Below are 18,779 nucleotides of genomic sequence, written 5' to 3'. Positions count from 1 at the left end.
GCTCCAGAAGGTGAGTAGAACCACGCCCCCTAATGGCCTCTGAGGGATGAAGGCTTTCAAAAGGATGTCTGTACTTCAGTGCCGGCATGTGCAAAGCTAGTGCTCCTCACTTGGGGTTCTTGTCTATGTGGACCCGATGGCTTGGGATCCTGGTTGCTAGGAGTCAGGATTGTGAGGATAGGAGCCTGCAGGCTCTTGGGACCCAGGCATCCCAGGGATGGATGATACTGTACTGGCATATTTGCCTTATCTGCTCTTCTAACACAGACCTGGGTGTGTCTAGTGCTCTGGTGTCAGAGGTGCCTCCTGGAAGCCAGCCACCTCCCAGTATACCCAGAAATCATACTCCAGCGTCTTTGCAAATGGAGTCACCTCATGTCTTGCATCTGAGTGGCCCCCACTTTGTTGGGGGTTCAAGTCACAGGCTTCTGAGGAAAGCTAGGTCAGGAGCAGAGGGGATTGGCATACATATTTGGTGGCAATGGGAGATTTATTTATAAAGTGAGATTGTCTTCTGCTTCAGTGTGACTTCTTCCAGAGACTATTGTATGCTTTGTGTAGTGACCACACAGAGAGGCCTCCGTGAGAGGTGACAGGCACTCTGGAACGCCCTTGACCTTAGGTCTGAAGTACTTACATGAGAAAACCCAGCATCCCCTGAAAACCCAGCATCCCCCTTTTTGTCTTCTTAGGGGGAAACAGACTGGACCTTGAAAGTGACTTGTTCAAGATCACAAGTGTCTCGCCTTAAGCTAACCTGGTTAGATGCATGCTCCATATTAGTTATGACATTGGGAATGATAAAAATTGTGATTTCATGAGCATTTGTTTATCACATGCAACAAATACACGCTATTCACTGTGTGCCAGGCACTGTGCTGTGCACTGTTAACCCAGAGAGTTCTCAGAACCTCATGATGGGGCTGCACTGTTATTATCATCACTTGAATTTTTTTTGGGTGGGGGGAGGAGGTACAGCCCCACTAGCCTGAACTTGCTATGTAATGTAGGCCGTCCTCAAAGGCATGATCTTTCCACCTTAGCCTCCAGAGCACTAGACCCATAAGAGGGCATACCTAACTTTATTATTTCAACTTTAAAGGCTAGGATATGGGAGCACAGACAAGTTAGGGAACCTGCGCCAGGTCACACAGCTGTTAGGTCATGGAGTCAAGAGTAAATCTCAGACCGGCCTTCCTGGGCATGCTACTGAGCTATGGTGCCTTTCTACATGGTGGCCCATCGCTACATGGAGCCAAGCCCAACGCTAGATGGGCAGTCCCTGGACCAATTTCAGGTACTAACTTGATAGAAAGGAGGTGGAAGCTCATCCTTCATAACTCGGAAGCACAGTTGGAGCTGGATGTCAGGGATGTTCCTTAGAGGGGGGGATGAATCCGATTGGTTAGGTGGAGCTTGCGCTGCCTGCTTAGCCTTCCAGAAGGCATAGAATTAGCCCTTGTGGGCTGTGAAGGGCTCTCCCTTATCCCCACTGCACTCTGGGCTCCGTGAATGCTCTAGCTAATGAGCTGAGAGCTCTCACCAAAATGGCAGCTAGAAATCCCAAAGCGGACAAAACCAGCTTACCCAGAAGGACAGGGATCTCCCAGGAAAAGCTACAGGAGCAGCAGCACATGTCTCCCAAGGCTGGCCGTGCTGTCTAGTTACATAGCATTAACACCGCCCCCCCCCCCCGGCCGCACACGCGCACACGCGCACGCGCGCGCACACACACACACACACACACAGGTAACTCTTCTGCATTACAGCAGCCACTGGTTACACTAACATGGCAAAAATTCCAGCTTAAAGGCAACAAAATAAAAAATAAATCAAAAGGAGAAAATACACAGAAATAAAAGAGTTTAGCCCTGATTACAAACCCCCTTTTGGGAGGGAGTGCTTTTCTGAAGGGACATGAAGAAAAGCTCAGATCACTTCTGAATTTGTCCTCCTCCCAGCCCCCCCACCATCTCTCAGGTTGTGCACCCCCACCCACCCGCCTGATTTGTTCAGGAGCAGCACTCAGCTCTGCTAGTTTCTTGACCTCCGCCCTGACTGGCTCATCTCTTCCTCTGTAAGATGTTCGGCACCGGTGGGGATCCTGGGATTGGATGCTCGAGTACCAGAGCTGGCACCGCTATTGCAGGTTTTCTAGAAGGGGCCCTAAGATAGGCAGTCGGGAGGACTGCCGCATATGTGTGTTGAGTATCACATAATTCTCTACAGCTAATCAGAGCTTTAAAAGTTTAAGGAGGGGCTGGTGAGATGGCTCAGTGGGTAAGAGCACCCGACTGCTCTTCCGAAGGTCCAGAGTTCAAATCCCAGCAACCACATGGTGGCTCACAACCATCCGTAACGAGATCTGGTGCCCTCTTCTGGAGTGTCTGAAGACAGCTACAGTGTACTTACATATAATAAATAAATAAATCTTTAAAAAAAAAAAAAAAAAAAAAAAAAAAAAAAAAAAAAAAAAAAAAAGTTTAAGGAGAAGAAAGATAGCTTGGAAAACTTTTAAACTATCAGGCATGCTGGAGAGGGGTGGGTGGTTAAGTGTTTTGAGATGCCAAGGTGTCAGAAACCTATCATACATTAACATTTTATGTTTGGAGGTAGGAATAGAGATTTCACTGGAGCATAAGAGAAATCTAAAAGTGAACAAAAGATCCATAAGAGATTAACACGTGATAAGAGAGACATTTCAAACCAGCAGGGGGAAAGATGTGTGTGTGTGTGTGTGTGTGTGTGTGTGTGTGTGTTGTTACGACTGGCTAAACACCAAGAAAGGAATGAATGTCTCTTATCAGCGCTTGTATTAAGATGAATTCCAAGGGAGATAATGATGTAAGAATAAAAGATGAAGAATGTGGACCAGAAGGAAATACTGGGGAGGACTTTCTAATTATGACAAGGGGATAGTACCCCGAAAGAGAAAGGAAAATGTATGCCTTATTACACATGGACACCTATGAATACACACATACACACACCACACATATAAATACACATGGATACCACACATGTACATATACATACACATACGTACACCACACACATACATAGCATAAACAGATAGAAATACTTACACGTGCAAACATATATACACACCCAAACACAGATACATGCTTCTCCCCACAGCCTTTGCATACTGACTAAAGTTCACCAGCAGGATTAAAAGGCAAATGAAGAACTGGGAAAATTCTATATTGTGAATGAATACTTAATATCCTTAATTAATACATGGGGAAATTCATTACAAGTAATTAGCAAGTAATGAACTTGAATTTAAAAATGGGCAAATAGAGGCTGGGGATATAGTTCAGTGGAGAAGGTGCTTGCCTAGCACATGAAAGGCTCTGGAGTTCATCCTTGTACCACAAAATGGGAAGGGGTGAAGAATAATAAAAGCAAATTAACAGTAGCAATGTATGCTAATTAAATACATATTTCCTCCAGTTACTGTTAGGCAGTTCCCATGAAATGGCTCTGCAAAGTCCCTTGTTTACCTAGGAATTATTACTTTGTAAACCATTTCCAGGTAAGAAAGTGACAACCTAAAAGGGTTAAATAATTTTCCCAGAGTCACAGAGCTAACTGCCAGTGGCAGGAGTGATGTTTGAAAGTGGCTATCCATTCGTCCCTGAAACTCACTGACTTTGACCATGTGTGTATAGGGGCCCAGGAAGTCATCTGTGGAGTTCTACCAGGTTTACACAGTAGAAGTTCATCCTTGAAACTGAACAATGACTCACCAGGTAAAAGGCAGGGATTAGAAGCCATTTAAGCAAAGCACCAATCACCACACCTACAGTCTTTTATACACGCTTTCAGTTGTATTCATCCTCTCTGCAAGAACAAACAGCGCCCCCTCTCCCCTGTGGCGTGTGGGTGGAACTGCAGCTTCTGACTTTGTACATATCAGCTGTACAGCAATCTCAGTCCACCCTAGTCTCTATAAGGTTTCCAGCCTTTTGTGTCTTCTGGGAACTAATAGCCTTTTGTTTGAAGTTGGAGGCGTGGAGGTGTTGCTGTATTTCAGAGTGAAGTACTCAGATGGGCCTCGGAATATGCTAGTTTGTTTTAAAACCGTAGAAAGGTGGATACTGAGAAATCCCCTTCATTCTTTCCTGCCTCAGGAGTAAACCCTTTTATTAGATGTCCTTGTGTTGTGGTTCTGGAGTTTTACATCGGTGGGAATAATTAGGAATGACACTCTCCTTTCTTCTTCTGTAGCTCAGAGGCAGAGCCAGGTTCTTATATCCAGTCTGTCCGCCTATTCCCTATATAACCCAATGTACAGGTTGCTTATATGTCAACTTGACATAAGCTAGGATCATTCTGGGAGAAGAAACTTCAGTTGAGAAAATGTCCCTATCAGATTTGTCTGTCGGAGAATCTGGGGAGCATTTTCTTGATTCCTGACGGATGTGGGAAGGCCCCTCCCACTGTGGGCGGAGCCAGCCTGGGTCTATAAAGCAGCGGGCTGAGCAACCCGTGGAGAACAAGCCAGTAAGCAGCACTCTTCCATGGCTCCGTTTCTTGTCTCTGGATTCCTGTCTTGAGTTCCTGCCCTGATTTCCCTTAGTGGGGAAATGTAAGCTATAAGCTCAATAAACCCTCTCCTGCCCAAGTTGCTTTGGGTCGGGTTTTTTATGACAGCAGAGGAAGGCAAACTAAAACATCCATTTTTGACCTCAAACTTTTGATGCTCCCATTTCAGCCCCACAAGTGCTGGGGTTACAGGTGTGTATGCCCAGCTAAGAATACATTTTCTTTCCTGTCTCATATGCTGACAAAGAAAAGTAGTGTGTGCTTATTCTTCCTCATTGTAGGCGGTTTTGTTTTCTTCTTCAGCTTTTCAGACTCTTTGCTGGGAGTGTAGCTTCCTATAGCATGTGCTAGGTCCTGGGGTTCTCTCTCATGAACCAATATTACATAGCACAAGTTTCTTCGATTCACATATTACAGAATATATATGTGTACCCCACACTCATGACACCTCATATCTGTGCACAATTCATGTCCCAGCTGAATGGTCTTTGATCATTTAACGTCAGTAACTGACTTACAATTATGGAGAGACACTCTTGCAGGTTTTCCATGCCACTGCAGTCCTACCGACGACTCGGCAACATCCATCACCTGTGGCTGCACTCACTAGGATTCACTTAGGCGGCTTCCACCAGTACTGATTGGATTAAAAAATAAATAAAAATTTGTGCTTAATCACACCACAGGAAGCTGAAGCAGGAGGATCCCTGTGAGTTTAAGACCAGCCTATGCTACACAATGGGCTCCAGGCCAGCTTGTGTTCCAGTAAGAGACTCTACCTCAAGAAAAGAAGAGAAGGAGGGGGAGGAAGAGAGGAAGGAGAAGGAAAGAGAGAAAGAGAGACAGACAGACAGACAGACAGACAGACAGACACAGAGAGAAAGAAATGGAAGTCCAGGCTAAAACCATTTGCTGTGAAAACCAGAATGGGAAGATGAGGGCGCTCTGGATTTGTCACTGTCACCCTGTTATCTCCAGGTTTGATTTGGTTGTTCATGAGGAGGTTGGCTAGGCTTCTTTCCTCCTCAGTACTTCAAGCATGTCTCTCCTAAAGCCTCTCACTTAGTACAGTAACCAATGCCAAAGTGTTCCCAGGGCATTGTATCAATAGACCTCTCCACCAGGAACATATATACCTGTCTCTCTAGAGCTCCTAAAAACTATTGTGACAAGCATTTTCAAAGTTGATTTTAAGAATTTCATCTGAATGTGTATTAGAAAAAAATCTTCATTTGCACATTGATTCCCATATTTAAGGAATTTCACTTTAAAATGCTGTCTTAGTTATTCTTCAGCGCTGTGAAGAGACACTGCCTTGGTTAGGGTTTTACTGCTGTGAACAGACACCATGACCAGGGCAACTCTTATAAAGGACATTTAATTGGGGCTGGCTTATAGGTTCAGAGGTTCAGACTGTTATCATCAAGGCAGGAAGCATGACAGTACCCAGGCAGGCATGGTGCTGAAGGAGGTGAGACTTCTACATCTTGTTCTGAAGGCTAATAGAAGACTGGCATCCTTGGGCAGCTAGGAGGAAGCTCTCAAAGCCCACCTCCACAACGACAAACACCTCCTAATCCTTCCAAACAGTCTATCAACTGGGGACTAAGCAAGCAAATAGGTGAGCCTGTGGGGGCGCATCTTCATTCAAACCATCACAAATGCTTTTATCGAAAGAAAACTGCATTAAGGAAAGTGCTAAAGGAACGCTATCAAACATGACTCTGGTTTGGGGAGGTTGACCAGTAATTTCTCCTCTCTAGGATAAAAAGAGAGTTAGCATTTCTGTGCGGTCAGAGCTGTGCTGAGATCTTCGTCCCTGAAGTCCATCTACATTGAAGAGGTCTGTTGTTGTGGACGGGGATCCAGGGGCTCAGCTCACTGCCTGTGATCACACAGTTCCTTCAGAGCCCACATTTGCTCACACCCTTCTGTCTTAGGGTTGTTTCTAATGGGAGTCTTCAGCTCAGTTTAGCCCCACCCACCTGACACTGCCTTGAGCACTTCTTATTTGGGAAGTACAGCTTTGGGAGGTTTTATTGGCGGTGATATCCGGGAACAACACAGGCTGAAGCTGTGCCCTGATGGAATGTGCCCTGCAGTGGTGTGTCCTGGTTGGGTGTGTCCTGCCAAGGTGTGTCCTTCTGGGGTATGTCCTGCTGGTTGTGTCCTGCTGGGGTATGCCCGTTGGGGTATGTCCTGCTGGGGTGTGTCCTGTTGGAGTGTACCTTTATGCTGTCTTTGGCTCTGCTTTGCTTTGGTTTTTTCATAGCTGCAGCTTTGCCTGAATCCATCAGAACACAGCTTCTATGTTCAAAGTCACAAGGATACTCTTTCAGAGCCAGAAAGGGTTTTTTTGTTGTTGTTGTTGTTATGTTGGACTTAGAGATTCAAAGTTTCATTTTATTTTATTTTATTTTATTTTATTTTATTTTTTATTGTCTTTTAGCTATGCCTTTTCTTTTTTGGCTGCCTGGGTCAGGAGTCCAATGAAAAGATGCCCAGCGTAAGACATTCCTGTCCTTTGCTTCCAAGAACTTCATGTCTTCTCTAAATATGACCCAATAAGGTTGCAGAAATGCCTCAGTGGTTAGGAACATTGGCTGCCCTTCCAGAGGACCTAGGTTCAATTCCCAGCACCCACATGGCAGCTCACACCTACCTGTAACTATAGTTCCACGGAATCTGATACTCTCACACAGACATCCATCCATCCAGGCAAAATACCAATTAACATAAAATAAAAATAAATAAATCATTTTTTAAAATGACCCAATGAATTGTTTAGGGTTGTTTACAGGGAGGGCTATTTAAGAAGCATGGGCACCATACCAGTGGCTATAACACTGAGGAAATGGCCTCTTCTTCCCATGAATCATTCACTATATATAAATCCCCAGGGAGGGGTGAGGCATCTCCCTTTGTGAGAGTGGCCCAGTCCTGTGCCTACACAGGTAACGTGTGAGCTCTGAGTTCATGAGTGTCAGGATCAGAGGTGCCAGGACACTTGGCAGTGTGCGTTGCCTGCTGTTTATTCTGGTGACAGAACTCCTGCCACATGAACATGAGGGAGAGAAATCTGGCGACAGTGTTGTGAGAACACAATTCTTTGGGCTGGAAGAGGAAACTCTAGGGATGCTGGACAGCAAGGGCGTGCAGCAGTTTCAAGCATTTGACATTGTGTCTGGGAGGATTTTTGGGAAGGAAGAGGAACTGTGTTCACACCCAAAGGACTGTGGGGTGAAGAAGGGTGTTACCTTGCAGATATCACAGAACTGGAGTCTGCAGGGACAATTACAAGAGGAGAAGAGAGAAACAGGCACAGTGGACCACAGTGGGGAGTCACGGGGACTTCGGAGAATGGGGAAGCTCACCCTGCGAGGCAGCTGCACATAGAAAATGTGTGTCCACTATAGTCACAACCTGTGATTTGTTTTTTTAATGGCATCAGGAAGTGCACTCATTGTATCTTACACATTAGAACTTTTAAGGGGCACAACTTCTCTGAGCTGGCTAAGAGGCCCCATAGGAGTAGTTATAGCTGGTGTGCAGGTGGGAGATGGCCTGCCTGCCCTAGACCATGACCTCTGTTAGCATAGAGAGGAGGTGGGACAAGGATTAGTCAGGTTAGAGGCATTCAACGGGGCCTGGGAGATGGGGAGAGTAGAGCAGAGAGGAAAGTTGTGTCTTTGAATGCGATCAGAGACAACTCTAGGTTGAGTTTGACTTCTAAGCTGTATGGCAGGTGTATTAGTCAGGGTTTTCTAAAGGAACAGGGCTGATAGAATGAATATACATATGAATATGAGTATATGAGAATAAATTATATATGAATATAAATCTTATACATGAATATTATGATTCATGTGACATGCGTGATTTACACTCATGTCTATATGACTTGTTAGAGTAACTAGAAGACTGTGGGCCAGGTAGTCCAGCAACGGCTATGGTACACTAGAAAGTAGTTACTCAGTCTATGGGGCTGATTGGCTTGGCAGTTCCAGTTTGTCACCGAAGGACTGGAGGATTCCCAGAGAACTGCTGGCCTCTGGCCTACATTGGAATCTCAAAGAAGTCGGTTCTAATATCAGTGAAGGAATGCCACAGCAGCAGGGTAGATGAGATTGCCTGTGGAAGTGGGAGGGTCAAGCAGGCAAAAGGCAAAGTTTCCTCCTTACAGACCTTCTATCTGGGCTGCCACCAGAAAGGGGTGCCCTGGTTGAGGGTGGCTCACTCTTCTTCAAATAATTTGATTAAGAAAATCTCTCACAGGTGTGCCTAGCAGCTTGGAGTTTTGTTGATTTCAGGTGCAGCCAAGTTGACAACCAAGATGACCCATCACAGCAGGCCTGGCCCAACTTAGGAATCTAGGCTGGGAAAGGAATGTAGGTGTGGTTTAAGATACTTAAATTAATATGTCTGTTTCACTGTCACTCATACCGAATACAGGGCAGCTTGAAGGAGGAAAGAAAGATATTTGGCTCACAGTTTCAGCGCATTCAGCCAGTGCTCTCTTTGCCCTGGTCTAGGAATGTGTGGAAGATGAGAACTGTTCACTGCATGGTGGACAGGAAGCAGAGAGGATGTGTCAGGAAAGGACTGGGAAAGATGCATCTCAGAACACACCCTTAGGGATCTGCTCTTCCAGCTGGTCCTCATCTCCTAAACTTTCTACCACCAGCAGCTGGGGTCATGCAGTCAGGACCCAGGCCTATGGGGGACATTTTGGACTCACACTTTAGCAGCAGGGCTGACTCTGGACCTGGTTCCACTAGCATACCCATGCCTGTGGTAAAAATACTGGCATACTTTTAAACCAGTTGGTAAACAGCCATTGACCCTCTGAGGCACTGCCTTCTTCTCCCAGGTAGCCATACTTGCTTCTCCGTGGTCAAAAGCTTCAGAGTTTACGCCCAACCCCAGCGCCTGCTGATTGGCCCACTTAATTCATTCTGATTGGTCAGTAGGAGGAGCCTGTGCCAAAACCCATGTAGTTATCTTGACTCTCACTCCTGGTGACAGGGAATATTCCTTCTTGGGCTGGCTGAAGCATGAACAGAAACTTTTAGGGGCCCCAAGAAAGCAATGTAACATGCCTCCGAGGGATTGGAACCAAGATTTCCAACCCCAGGATCACATGACCTCGGTTTCCCTCTCTCTCCTCCCCTCACTTTTGAAGACCACTTGAACCAGCTTAGAGCTACACATGTCCTGGCCACTGCCTGCTTCTAAGCTGGTCAGCAGACTTGAAACTTCAGCGGGCTTTTCTCACCAGCTGTGTCTCAGGGTGTAGACACCTCAAACTGAAAGAATGGCTGCTTATATTGGCTCATATTACAATATTGAACTTGCTTAGGTCTGGACAGATGTCTTGGAAGGTTCTCCTTAATGATTACCCCAAGCCTGTGAGTGTAGTTTTGTGCCAAGCGGTGTCACGTGACAGGAAGGAAGGAGATAGAGCTGATCAGATGATGTCACAGTTTGTCTGGACAGTCTGGGGGTGGTGGTGGTGGTGATGGGTGGGGAGAAGCTGATCCTTCAAAGAGTGAATCCTGGTAGAAGTGAAGGCAAGAGATTGAGATCAGAGGTGTCCCCGAATCTTCAAAGAGACCGTAAAGGGTCTGGTGAGATGGATCAGCAGATAACACCACGTGCTGACAAGTCTGGTAATTTGAATTCATCCCTGGAAACCACATGGTGGGTGGAGAAAACAACGGCCTCCAAAAAAGTTTTCCTCTGAGACACACACACACACACACAGACAGACAAAATGATTCTTTAAAGCCATGGAGAGGGCTAGGGTAGCTCAATTGGAAGAATGCTTGCCTAACATGTGTGATGCTCTGGGCTCCATCTTCAGCATCACAGAAACCAGACATGTTAGACCATGCCTGTGATCCCAGCCCTTGGAAGATGAAGACAGGAGGATCAGAAACCCGTTGATCATCCCTGGCTACGTAATAAATGTGAGGCCAGCCTCAGCACTATAAACCCTGTCTCAAAAAGAAAAGAAAACACGATGAAGTGAGCTACACTCTACCCTTTGGCTCCTGTGCCCCGTCTGGCTGTAATTCATCAGGTCATTTGCAGGTCATTTTCTTGAAGTAGCACATGCGTGGCTGCAGGGTATGGAGGTTGACAGTGATGACTGCAGCCTGGCCACTGCCATGGCAACCCATCCACCTCTTGCTATGTGCCAACCATTAGACAACGCTTCACTTGTGGAAGCCGGGACGTCCTGGGCAAACCACTTTATCAATTAGTCCCCCAGTTGCTACGATGGAGGTAGCAAATGACACACATCTCTAGTGATGAGGGTCAAGCAAATCAGCATGTGATAAGTCCCCGAGAGTCCTTGCTGGCACACGTCATGCTCAATAAGTGCTAACTCTCAAAGACTAAACATTTATTGAACACCTTGTACATGTCAAGTATAATACATGCCTTGGGGATCCGGTTAGGGATTGTGAGAAATTCCCCCCGTGTTGCTTGCAGCTAAGCGTGGGTGAAATGCAATTTAAACACGCAATTACAATTCGGAGATTGAAAGACTGTGTTGGAGAGATTTGGGAAGGCAGAGCAGATTTTTTTTTTCCCCTCTCTCTCTGCAATTAGAATGTGGCTTTCATGACACTGGGTACTCTGTCTTTGCTCGATGTTGATTCCTAAATCCCTAGAGACAACCAGGCCCGTGGTAAAACTTGTCAGGTAGACGAATGAATGGATGAAAAGTGCTGTGTTAGCTTTATCTGAGTGGTGAAGTATTAAGGGATTGAACTTGGGGACTGGGGAGACGAAGGAGAGCGGCGTGGTGCGGACCCCATCTTTGCAAGAGGCCACCTAGCTGACTTAGAAGGTACTAAGGGACTGGGGAGATCGCTCAGTCAGCAAAGTGCTTCCTGTTCATATGAGAGGACTTGAATCTGATTCCCAGCAAAAGCTGAGACCAGCAGTGCCTGCCTGTGGTTTCCTAGCTGGGGAGGTGGGAGCGAGGAGATCTTTGGGCTTGTTGGTTAAATGAAGAAGTGTCAGATTCAGTGAGGAGCTGTTTAGTTTGCTTTTTATCAATGTAATAAAGACCATGACCACAAGTAGCTTGAGGGGGAGGGTTTATTTCACGTTGGAGGTTACAGTAGATCATCAAGAGAAGTCAGGGCAGGAACTCAGGACAGGAACCTGGAGGCAGGAACTGAAACAGAGGTCATAGAGGAGTGCCGTGTACTGACCTGATCCACAGGGCTAGTTCAGCCTACTTTTTATATATCTTAGGACTACCTGCTTAGGGGTGGTACTTCCCACAGTAAGCTGGATCCTCTCCCATCAATCACAAATCAAGAAAACGCCCCACAAACCCCACCTCCAGGCAATCTGATGGGGCCGCTTTCCTCACTTGAGGTTTGCCTTTCTAGTTCTAGCTTGTGACACTGACAGAGAAACTAAACAGAACAAGAAGGCTGCCTCAGAGTATAATGTGGAAAAGGACTGGGGAAGACGCCTACTGTTGACCACTGGCCTAAACAAGCACATCCATACACTATACATGCCCACCTATGCACGTGTACATACATGTACACACAGAGACACATACAGAGACATACATACACAGACAGACGCACACACAAAGGCACACGCAGAGACACACATGGACATACACAGTCAGTCAGTCAGTCGGACAGACAGACAGACAGACAGACAGTCAGTCAGTCAGTCAGACAGACAGACAGATAGTTGCTCACTAATCCATTTGCTATTGTTAAAATTGGAGCAAAGAACACCTTCCATGTGGCATGTCCTGAGGATGACAGACAGTACCTGAGGCACCCCAGCAGACACACACACACACACACACACACACACACACACACACACACACACACACATGGTCAGTAGCCATGTTCTCCTTTTCTTTCTTATTCCATGGGCCAGTCGCTCCCTTCAAAGGTTGAAAATATGTGCTGGGTCTTGATGTCATTGTGTCACTTGGTCAGAAGTGCTTAGCTTCTCCCCGAGGTCTTCTGAGAGGATGCTGATGTAGAGAGAAGCGCAGAGCCCGAAGAGGCAGTTCATGATTAGCTGAGATATGCCTGTAGCCTGAAAACAGAGCCGAAGAAGCCTCCTTTTTTTGTCCATAAGGTAGGTCTAAAGAAAGGCAATCTCCAGACGAAGCCTAAGCCCTGACTTTTATGAGGTCAAAGACTGGGAGAGGACCTCAAGACCCAAGAGATAACTTGACCTTGACCTTGAAATTCAGCTTGCCTCAGCCACTTACACCAAAATTTTCAGGTCCAGATGTGGAGTCTGGACCCAGCAGCTCCCTGGGAGAGGCTTTGATAGCAAGCTTGCCTGCTAATCCCATGTACATGTTCCACCTACTGGGGCAGGACCAACCTCAGCTCTCCCCTCCTTCGAGATTAGGTAGTGGGGTTGAGGGAGAAGCCACTGATATTGATCATGCTTAGGGGTTGCTTTTGGGTAAGTTTGGAACACTGCTTTCCCAGTTTTAAGGGAGATGCTCAAGAGGGTACAGTGGGAAGTGTTAAGCAACAGGGCAGGGGACTCTTCCTTAGAAACTCAGTGTGTGGCAGTCAGTTTGTCCAGGAATGAAGACAGGCTTCTAATGGCGAGCTTTGGCTTTCATACGGTGATTTCCAAACCCTGCATTTGTTATGACAGTAACAGCTGAGATGTTGACTGGGCTCTGTGGAGGCTGTGGGATCCTTGAATATGACCTGAGTTCAGCTAGCCATGCTGGTCTTGCTGGTTAGAGCAAAGGAGACAGACTTTCAGGACTTTTTAAGGGCCAATAATGGCAGAGGGCTGAAATGTCATGAAAGAAACTGCAACTCATTTTGAAGATGCAGGGCACACGTAGTTGAGGAACTTTGAGAGAGCCATATTTAAATACATTTTTATGTGTACAGATGCTTGCATGTGTGTGGACACATGTACATATTCTTGTGGCGGTCAGAGGCTAATGTCCAGTGTTGTTTCCCGTCACTCTTTACCTATATATTGAGAAATGCTCTCTCACTGGTTCTGACCAGCTTGCTCCAGCGATCCCCTGTTGCCGCTCTAGGAGGGTTGGCATTATAGGTAGACTGCCATAGCCACTGGCTTCTACGGAACGCTGAGGACTTGATTTCCAGTCCTCAGCCTGTGTGCTAGATGTTCTATGCACCAAGTTCCCCAGCCCCAAAGCACATTTCCCCAATACTGCAGAACCACTCAATTATACACAACAAAGTCCACCTAGTTGGTGTAGAGATGGTCCAAACACTAAATGCTGCCTAGCCCTCTCCCCACCCCTGGCTCCTAATAAACACCACTCTGGTTTGTTTTTGTTCTTGGTCTCCCTTGCTTTGTACACAAGGTAGGCTTAGGAAAGCCAAACCCCAACTGGAACCCAAAACTTGACTTTGACAAGGTCAGTCTATCAAAAGGCCCAGAAGGGACCCAGAGCAAAGATACTTCATCCCTTATCCATCCACACACTGGAGGACATTTGGGGGATATTTCTGGGTTTTGAGTCATTTTCAACAGAGTGATTGTAATTTCACATATGGGATTTCAGTAGACAGGTTTTCATTTCATCTGAGACTCAGAGATAGGTCATCTCTGATAAGAGTATGTTCAGCTTCGAAAATAACCCCCACCCACCCCTGCCAACTGCATGGAAATTTCCGGTGTTCTCACCAGCACTGATACCTTGATATGGTCAGTTTTCATTTTTTTTTTTTTTACAGATTTGAATAGGTACGTGGATTCATTTTAAATTAGAAGAGTCTCTTTGGACAAGCCTGTCAGTAGTGTGTGTGTGTGTGTGTGTGTGTGTGTGTGTATAAATTATATATAAATTTTAAGGTGGCACCTGCCCCTGGATCAGTGAATCAGGTGACTCGGTGAATGGCTGGAGGAAGAGAGGGACTGCAGCCTACAGCTACTAAGTGTCCCATCAGCCCTGGGTTGGAACCTTCACCCACAATACTAGTTTCAGCCGAGTACTGATTCTAGGGCGAAACAGCTGTGCCTTGGGTTTGGAAAGAGGAGGGCATTTGAGGGAGGAGGGACATGCAGAGCATAGAGTGGGGGAGGGTGTTTTGTGTGTGTGTGTGTGTGTGTGTGTGTGTGTGTATGTGTATGTGTGTGTGAATGTGTTCTGAGTACTGAGAACATGCTATGCACCTGGCACCATCCGTGTGTCTGAGCATACACCATAGGGAAGCCACAGTGACGCTGGGATCCTTGTACTCAGAGCTCACTGTGCTTCGGATGCTCTGCCCTCCACGCAGGTTAATCCGTTTATTCTTTCCAACAGTCTTATGCCATAATGATAGCCTTAGCACTATCATTATGTACATTTTATGGACAAGGAAACTGAAGCAGAAAGAGATGAAAGAACGTGCCCAAAGCCATTCCACAAAGAAGAGCGCTGGTTTATGCTCCATAGTCTGACCCCATGTCCTCAACCCCTCACCACCAGGGTTTCGTGGCCGGACTTATTAGTTAAGGGACTGCCCAAGCTGTTGCTGTAACCAGTAAATAGTAATGAGCGTGTAGTCCTCCATATACGGAGACCTGAGCAGACAGACATGAGGCTTTTCTCTCAGGCATCAACCTCAAAGGCCTTCTTTAAGGCTGTTAGGCTGGCTCTGTTCTCGGGCTCCAAGTTTGAGTTTAAGGTCATGACATTTTCTCACTTTCTGGCCAGTAGGGAGGGGAAAAGAGGCAAGAGGCACATTTATGTTCCTTTTAATGGAATGATCCAGAAGTTTATACTTCCCATTGATCAGAACCCATGGCCACATCAAGTTACAAAGGAAGCCCGGAACTCTGGTGTCTGTTGAACATGGCCTCCTCTATAATTCAAGGGCTCTACTGTGAAAGGGAGGGGTGGAACCCTGGCCCTCTCGGCCACAGCTTGTAGACTGTCCTCTGTGAAGATCGTTCCCTGAGGGTGAGGACTTGTCAAATGACCTGTAAGTGGGAACACTTTGTGGTTAGACTTGGGTTTAGATCACTCTAGAAGACTGCAGAATGAAGGGGTGGGTGGAGATAGGAGCAGGGGGCCTGTTGAGTGCTGGGATTTGCAGGTTGTCCCTGTGAATGCTTTCTGGACATGGAGTTTGACCAGTCACTTGTCTTACGTACCCACCCCTCTGACCCCACTTGTCTAGTATTGAGTCCGTGCATGGTGCTCCAGTGATGATCCTGACAGGCATGGCAGGACCTGGTTCAGTCCTGCATGAGTTGTCCATTCAATGCAGGTGGAGTCCTCTGCTCTCCTCACTAACAGTGGCCTCTTCTGTCTGTTTCTCTTGTTCTTAGGACCCCCGGAGCAAACACAAGTTTAAGATCCACACCTACTCCAGTCCTACCTTCTGTGACCACTGTGGATCACTCCTGTATGGACTTATCCACCAGGGGATGAAATGCGACAGTAAGTCCTTGATGTTCTGGGGGGTATGTGTCACAAGAGAGGCTTCTATCCTAATGGCTTAGGGTCCACGTCTGCACTGTGTCCCCTGACCCCTGGGTAGGAAAGGTACTGTTGTTACCCGATGTCCTGTATTGAGGTCTTCTCCCCATAACAAGGCGGGCCAGCTCATCCCCATGCAGAACACCTCCTATACACCACCTCCCTGTTGTGCCCGCTCTCTGGGGAACTCAAGCTATTCATGTCACTACTTTAAACTAGGAGATATCTTACTTAAGTGTGTTCTTGCTGACATTAAACATGGGGCAGTTTGACAACATCGTGTAAACATTCCTATAGGGTCTACTTGGGTGGGTGTGGCCTTGTCTTCCACGGGACCACCTCCACATCTTCCCTCACTTGCAGGATGGTGCATTGGGCATTTGAGTTGGTGCTTCAGAACCACAGGAGTATAGAAATATAGAGGTACTGCTTCAGGCCATAACTTAGCCTTCAAGGAGAATGACCTCCATCCTTCCTTCATGCATCAGGGTTGGGAAAAAGATTTGAAGAAGTCCTTCTGATACGATGTAACTTGTTCTCTGCTATGTGGGTGTCACTAAGGTCAGGGAACAGGAAGGTACCAGTGGGTCTAGGTACAGCTGATGCCTGGACCCCCCAGCCTGGGCCAACCTGAACCAGCCTGAGCTATTCCTCCCTTCCCTCTCTCTGCCCTCACAGCCTGTATGATGAACGTGCACAAGCGCTGCGTGATGAACGTCCCCAGCCTCTGCGGCACTGACCACACGGAACGCCGCGGCCGCATCTATATCCAGGCCCACATCGACAGAGAGGTTCTCATTGTTGTTGGTAGGTGGCCCCGAGGCTCCTGCATTGGTGTCAGAGCTTCAGAGTTCCAGAGTTCTGTGAACATGTGAGGGGTTGGGAGGATAGTGCCCAGGCAGGTTACAGGTGCATGGAGGGCCATAATGTGGCTGCTTTGCTCCTGCCTCCAGTGTGGCCCTTCTCCACAGTGAAATCCTCAGACTGTGGGACCTCAAAGCCACCTTCTCAGCACTTTGGGGTGACATCAGCTGCCTGAAGGGCAACCGAGCCTTCCAGGCTTCATTCTAAAAAAAATGTGAAATTGAATTATAAATAATTGTATTATTTGTGGCCACAGTGGATTTGACACATGTACAATATGTAACGATCAAGTCAAGGTAACCTTCATGTATCTCTGGGCCACCTGAGCCCTCCATTCGCCCTTCTTTAAAACAACAACAACAACAACAACAACAACAAAGAATGTGTAATTAAAATACAGTAATTATATACATTTGTGGATGTGGTGTATTTTGACACATGTGCAATTCATAATGATCAAATCAAGGTAATTTTCACATATGTCTACACTGCTCAGACACCTATGGTTTCCTTGTATTGAGGATACTGAACTTATAATCTCACAGAATCTTCTTCCTGCCTCCTATCTGTTCTCTCCGTGTCTCCTGGAACGTGAAGTCCCTGTGCCCTTTTTCAGATAACAGAGAAGACATCCTTGCTTCCTCCCCAGACTTTTCCAGTGGGAACATAGAGTCTTGATGACCAACACCAAATTTGGAAGAATTTATGTCTTAAAGAGGGAGGGAGGGGCCATGCATGCCAGAGAACTATCCGGGGCCTCCAAAATTTATTTTAACCTGTTGGGAGCTATGCCAATCACCATAATATTCTGCATACTTGTTTTGTGTCTGAACTGAGAAAAAAACAGCAGTTTGCTGAGGAGAGGAGACACACAAAGGGCAGAAAGAGGGGCCTATCTGCTTTTCTGTGGTGAGCATTTGTGATACTCAGAGAATAGGAATTCATCTGTGCTGGACTGGTAGAGACTTACCTGTTCCTCACAGCAAAACCAGTACAAAAAAACTGGACCCAGTGGTGTGGCGATTTGAAGGAACCGTTCCTTCCAGGCTTGCGACACAAACTTTGTCGACTTACGTAACTAATTTGTATATACAAGTCCTCACCATTTCATCACGGAAGGGGTCGGTTTTGTTAAGTTGGCCAATTTCTGAGGCCCCAGAAGGGTTTAGTAGCACTAACCTGCTGAGCTCTAATGTGGTCAGGGTTTGCTTAAACCGTACAAAAGTTTAAAACTGTAACTCCGTTTTTGAAAGGGCTGTTTCAGAAACCTGGTGAGTTCTTAGAGAAGGTGGCTTCATTAAGAGGCTTTTCCTTCAAGGACAGGCCAAGGGAGGAGGCAGCTGTCTCCCAGAGAGGTGCTTGTGGGGTAGGGGTGGGACAACAGAGAATCTTAGGGTAAGTTCAAGGGAAGCCTGCCCTATCCCTCACCATTGACTCGAGCCTTCAGTGCCTGAGGGACAAAAACTGAGGCTCTTCTGCCACCTAGTGGTTCAAAAACGGTTGTCATGGGCAGTCACATTTACAGAGTGTATTTAGAGCCACAGGACCGGTCTTGCCTGATAAGTTGATTTTAGGAATGTGATCTAGGGAAGTGAGCATTATCCTGGTACCCATCCTGAAACAGGTTCAGCAGGTGCCCAGTTCCCCAGCTAGGTCCGACTGACTTGAAAGCACTTTCCTATACACACCAAGTTACTGTTTTAGCTTAGCTTCGTCTCGTTGCTTAATTTCCCATTTATTTCCTTTTCTAGTTTAGCAACAGTAGCTCTTTAGGGGAATCCACTCGGAGTCTTTGATGATTTGGGGGCACAGGAGTCTTTTGAGCTCAAGGTCAGATATTCTGCATAATCGTACTAATGACTCTCAGGCTGTCCTGGGACACATC

The 18,779-nt window shown here is 46.6% G+C and overlaps 1 protein-coding gene across 3 annotated transcripts in view; it reads left to right on the top strand.

Moving 5' to 3' along the window:
* Positions 1-18,779, top strand: part of Prkcb (protein kinase C beta) — a 341,205-nt gene that overhangs the window by 149,731 nt on the left and 172,695 nt on the right. For all 3 annotated transcript variants that reach the window (XM_021166849.3, XM_021166848.3, XM_085841346.1), the window contains 2 exons: positions 15,880-15,991; positions 16,709-16,837. In XM_021166849.3, the coding sequence (XP_021022508.1) occupies positions 15,880-15,991; positions 16,709-16,837 (241 nt within the window). The remainder of the gene's footprint in view (positions 1-15,879; positions 15,992-16,708; positions 16,838-18,779) is intronic.

This window comes from Mus caroli, unplaced genomic scaffold (assembly GCF_978045245.1).
Source record: "Mus caroli unplaced genomic scaffold, Mus_caroli_1 scaffold_8, whole genome shotgun sequence".
Classification (NCBI taxonomy): domain Eukaryota; kingdom Metazoa; phylum Chordata; class Mammalia; order Rodentia; family Muridae; genus Mus; species Mus caroli.
The sequence above is the reverse complement of the archived record's forward strand: the minus strand, read 5'-3'. Positions and strand labels throughout refer to the sequence as shown.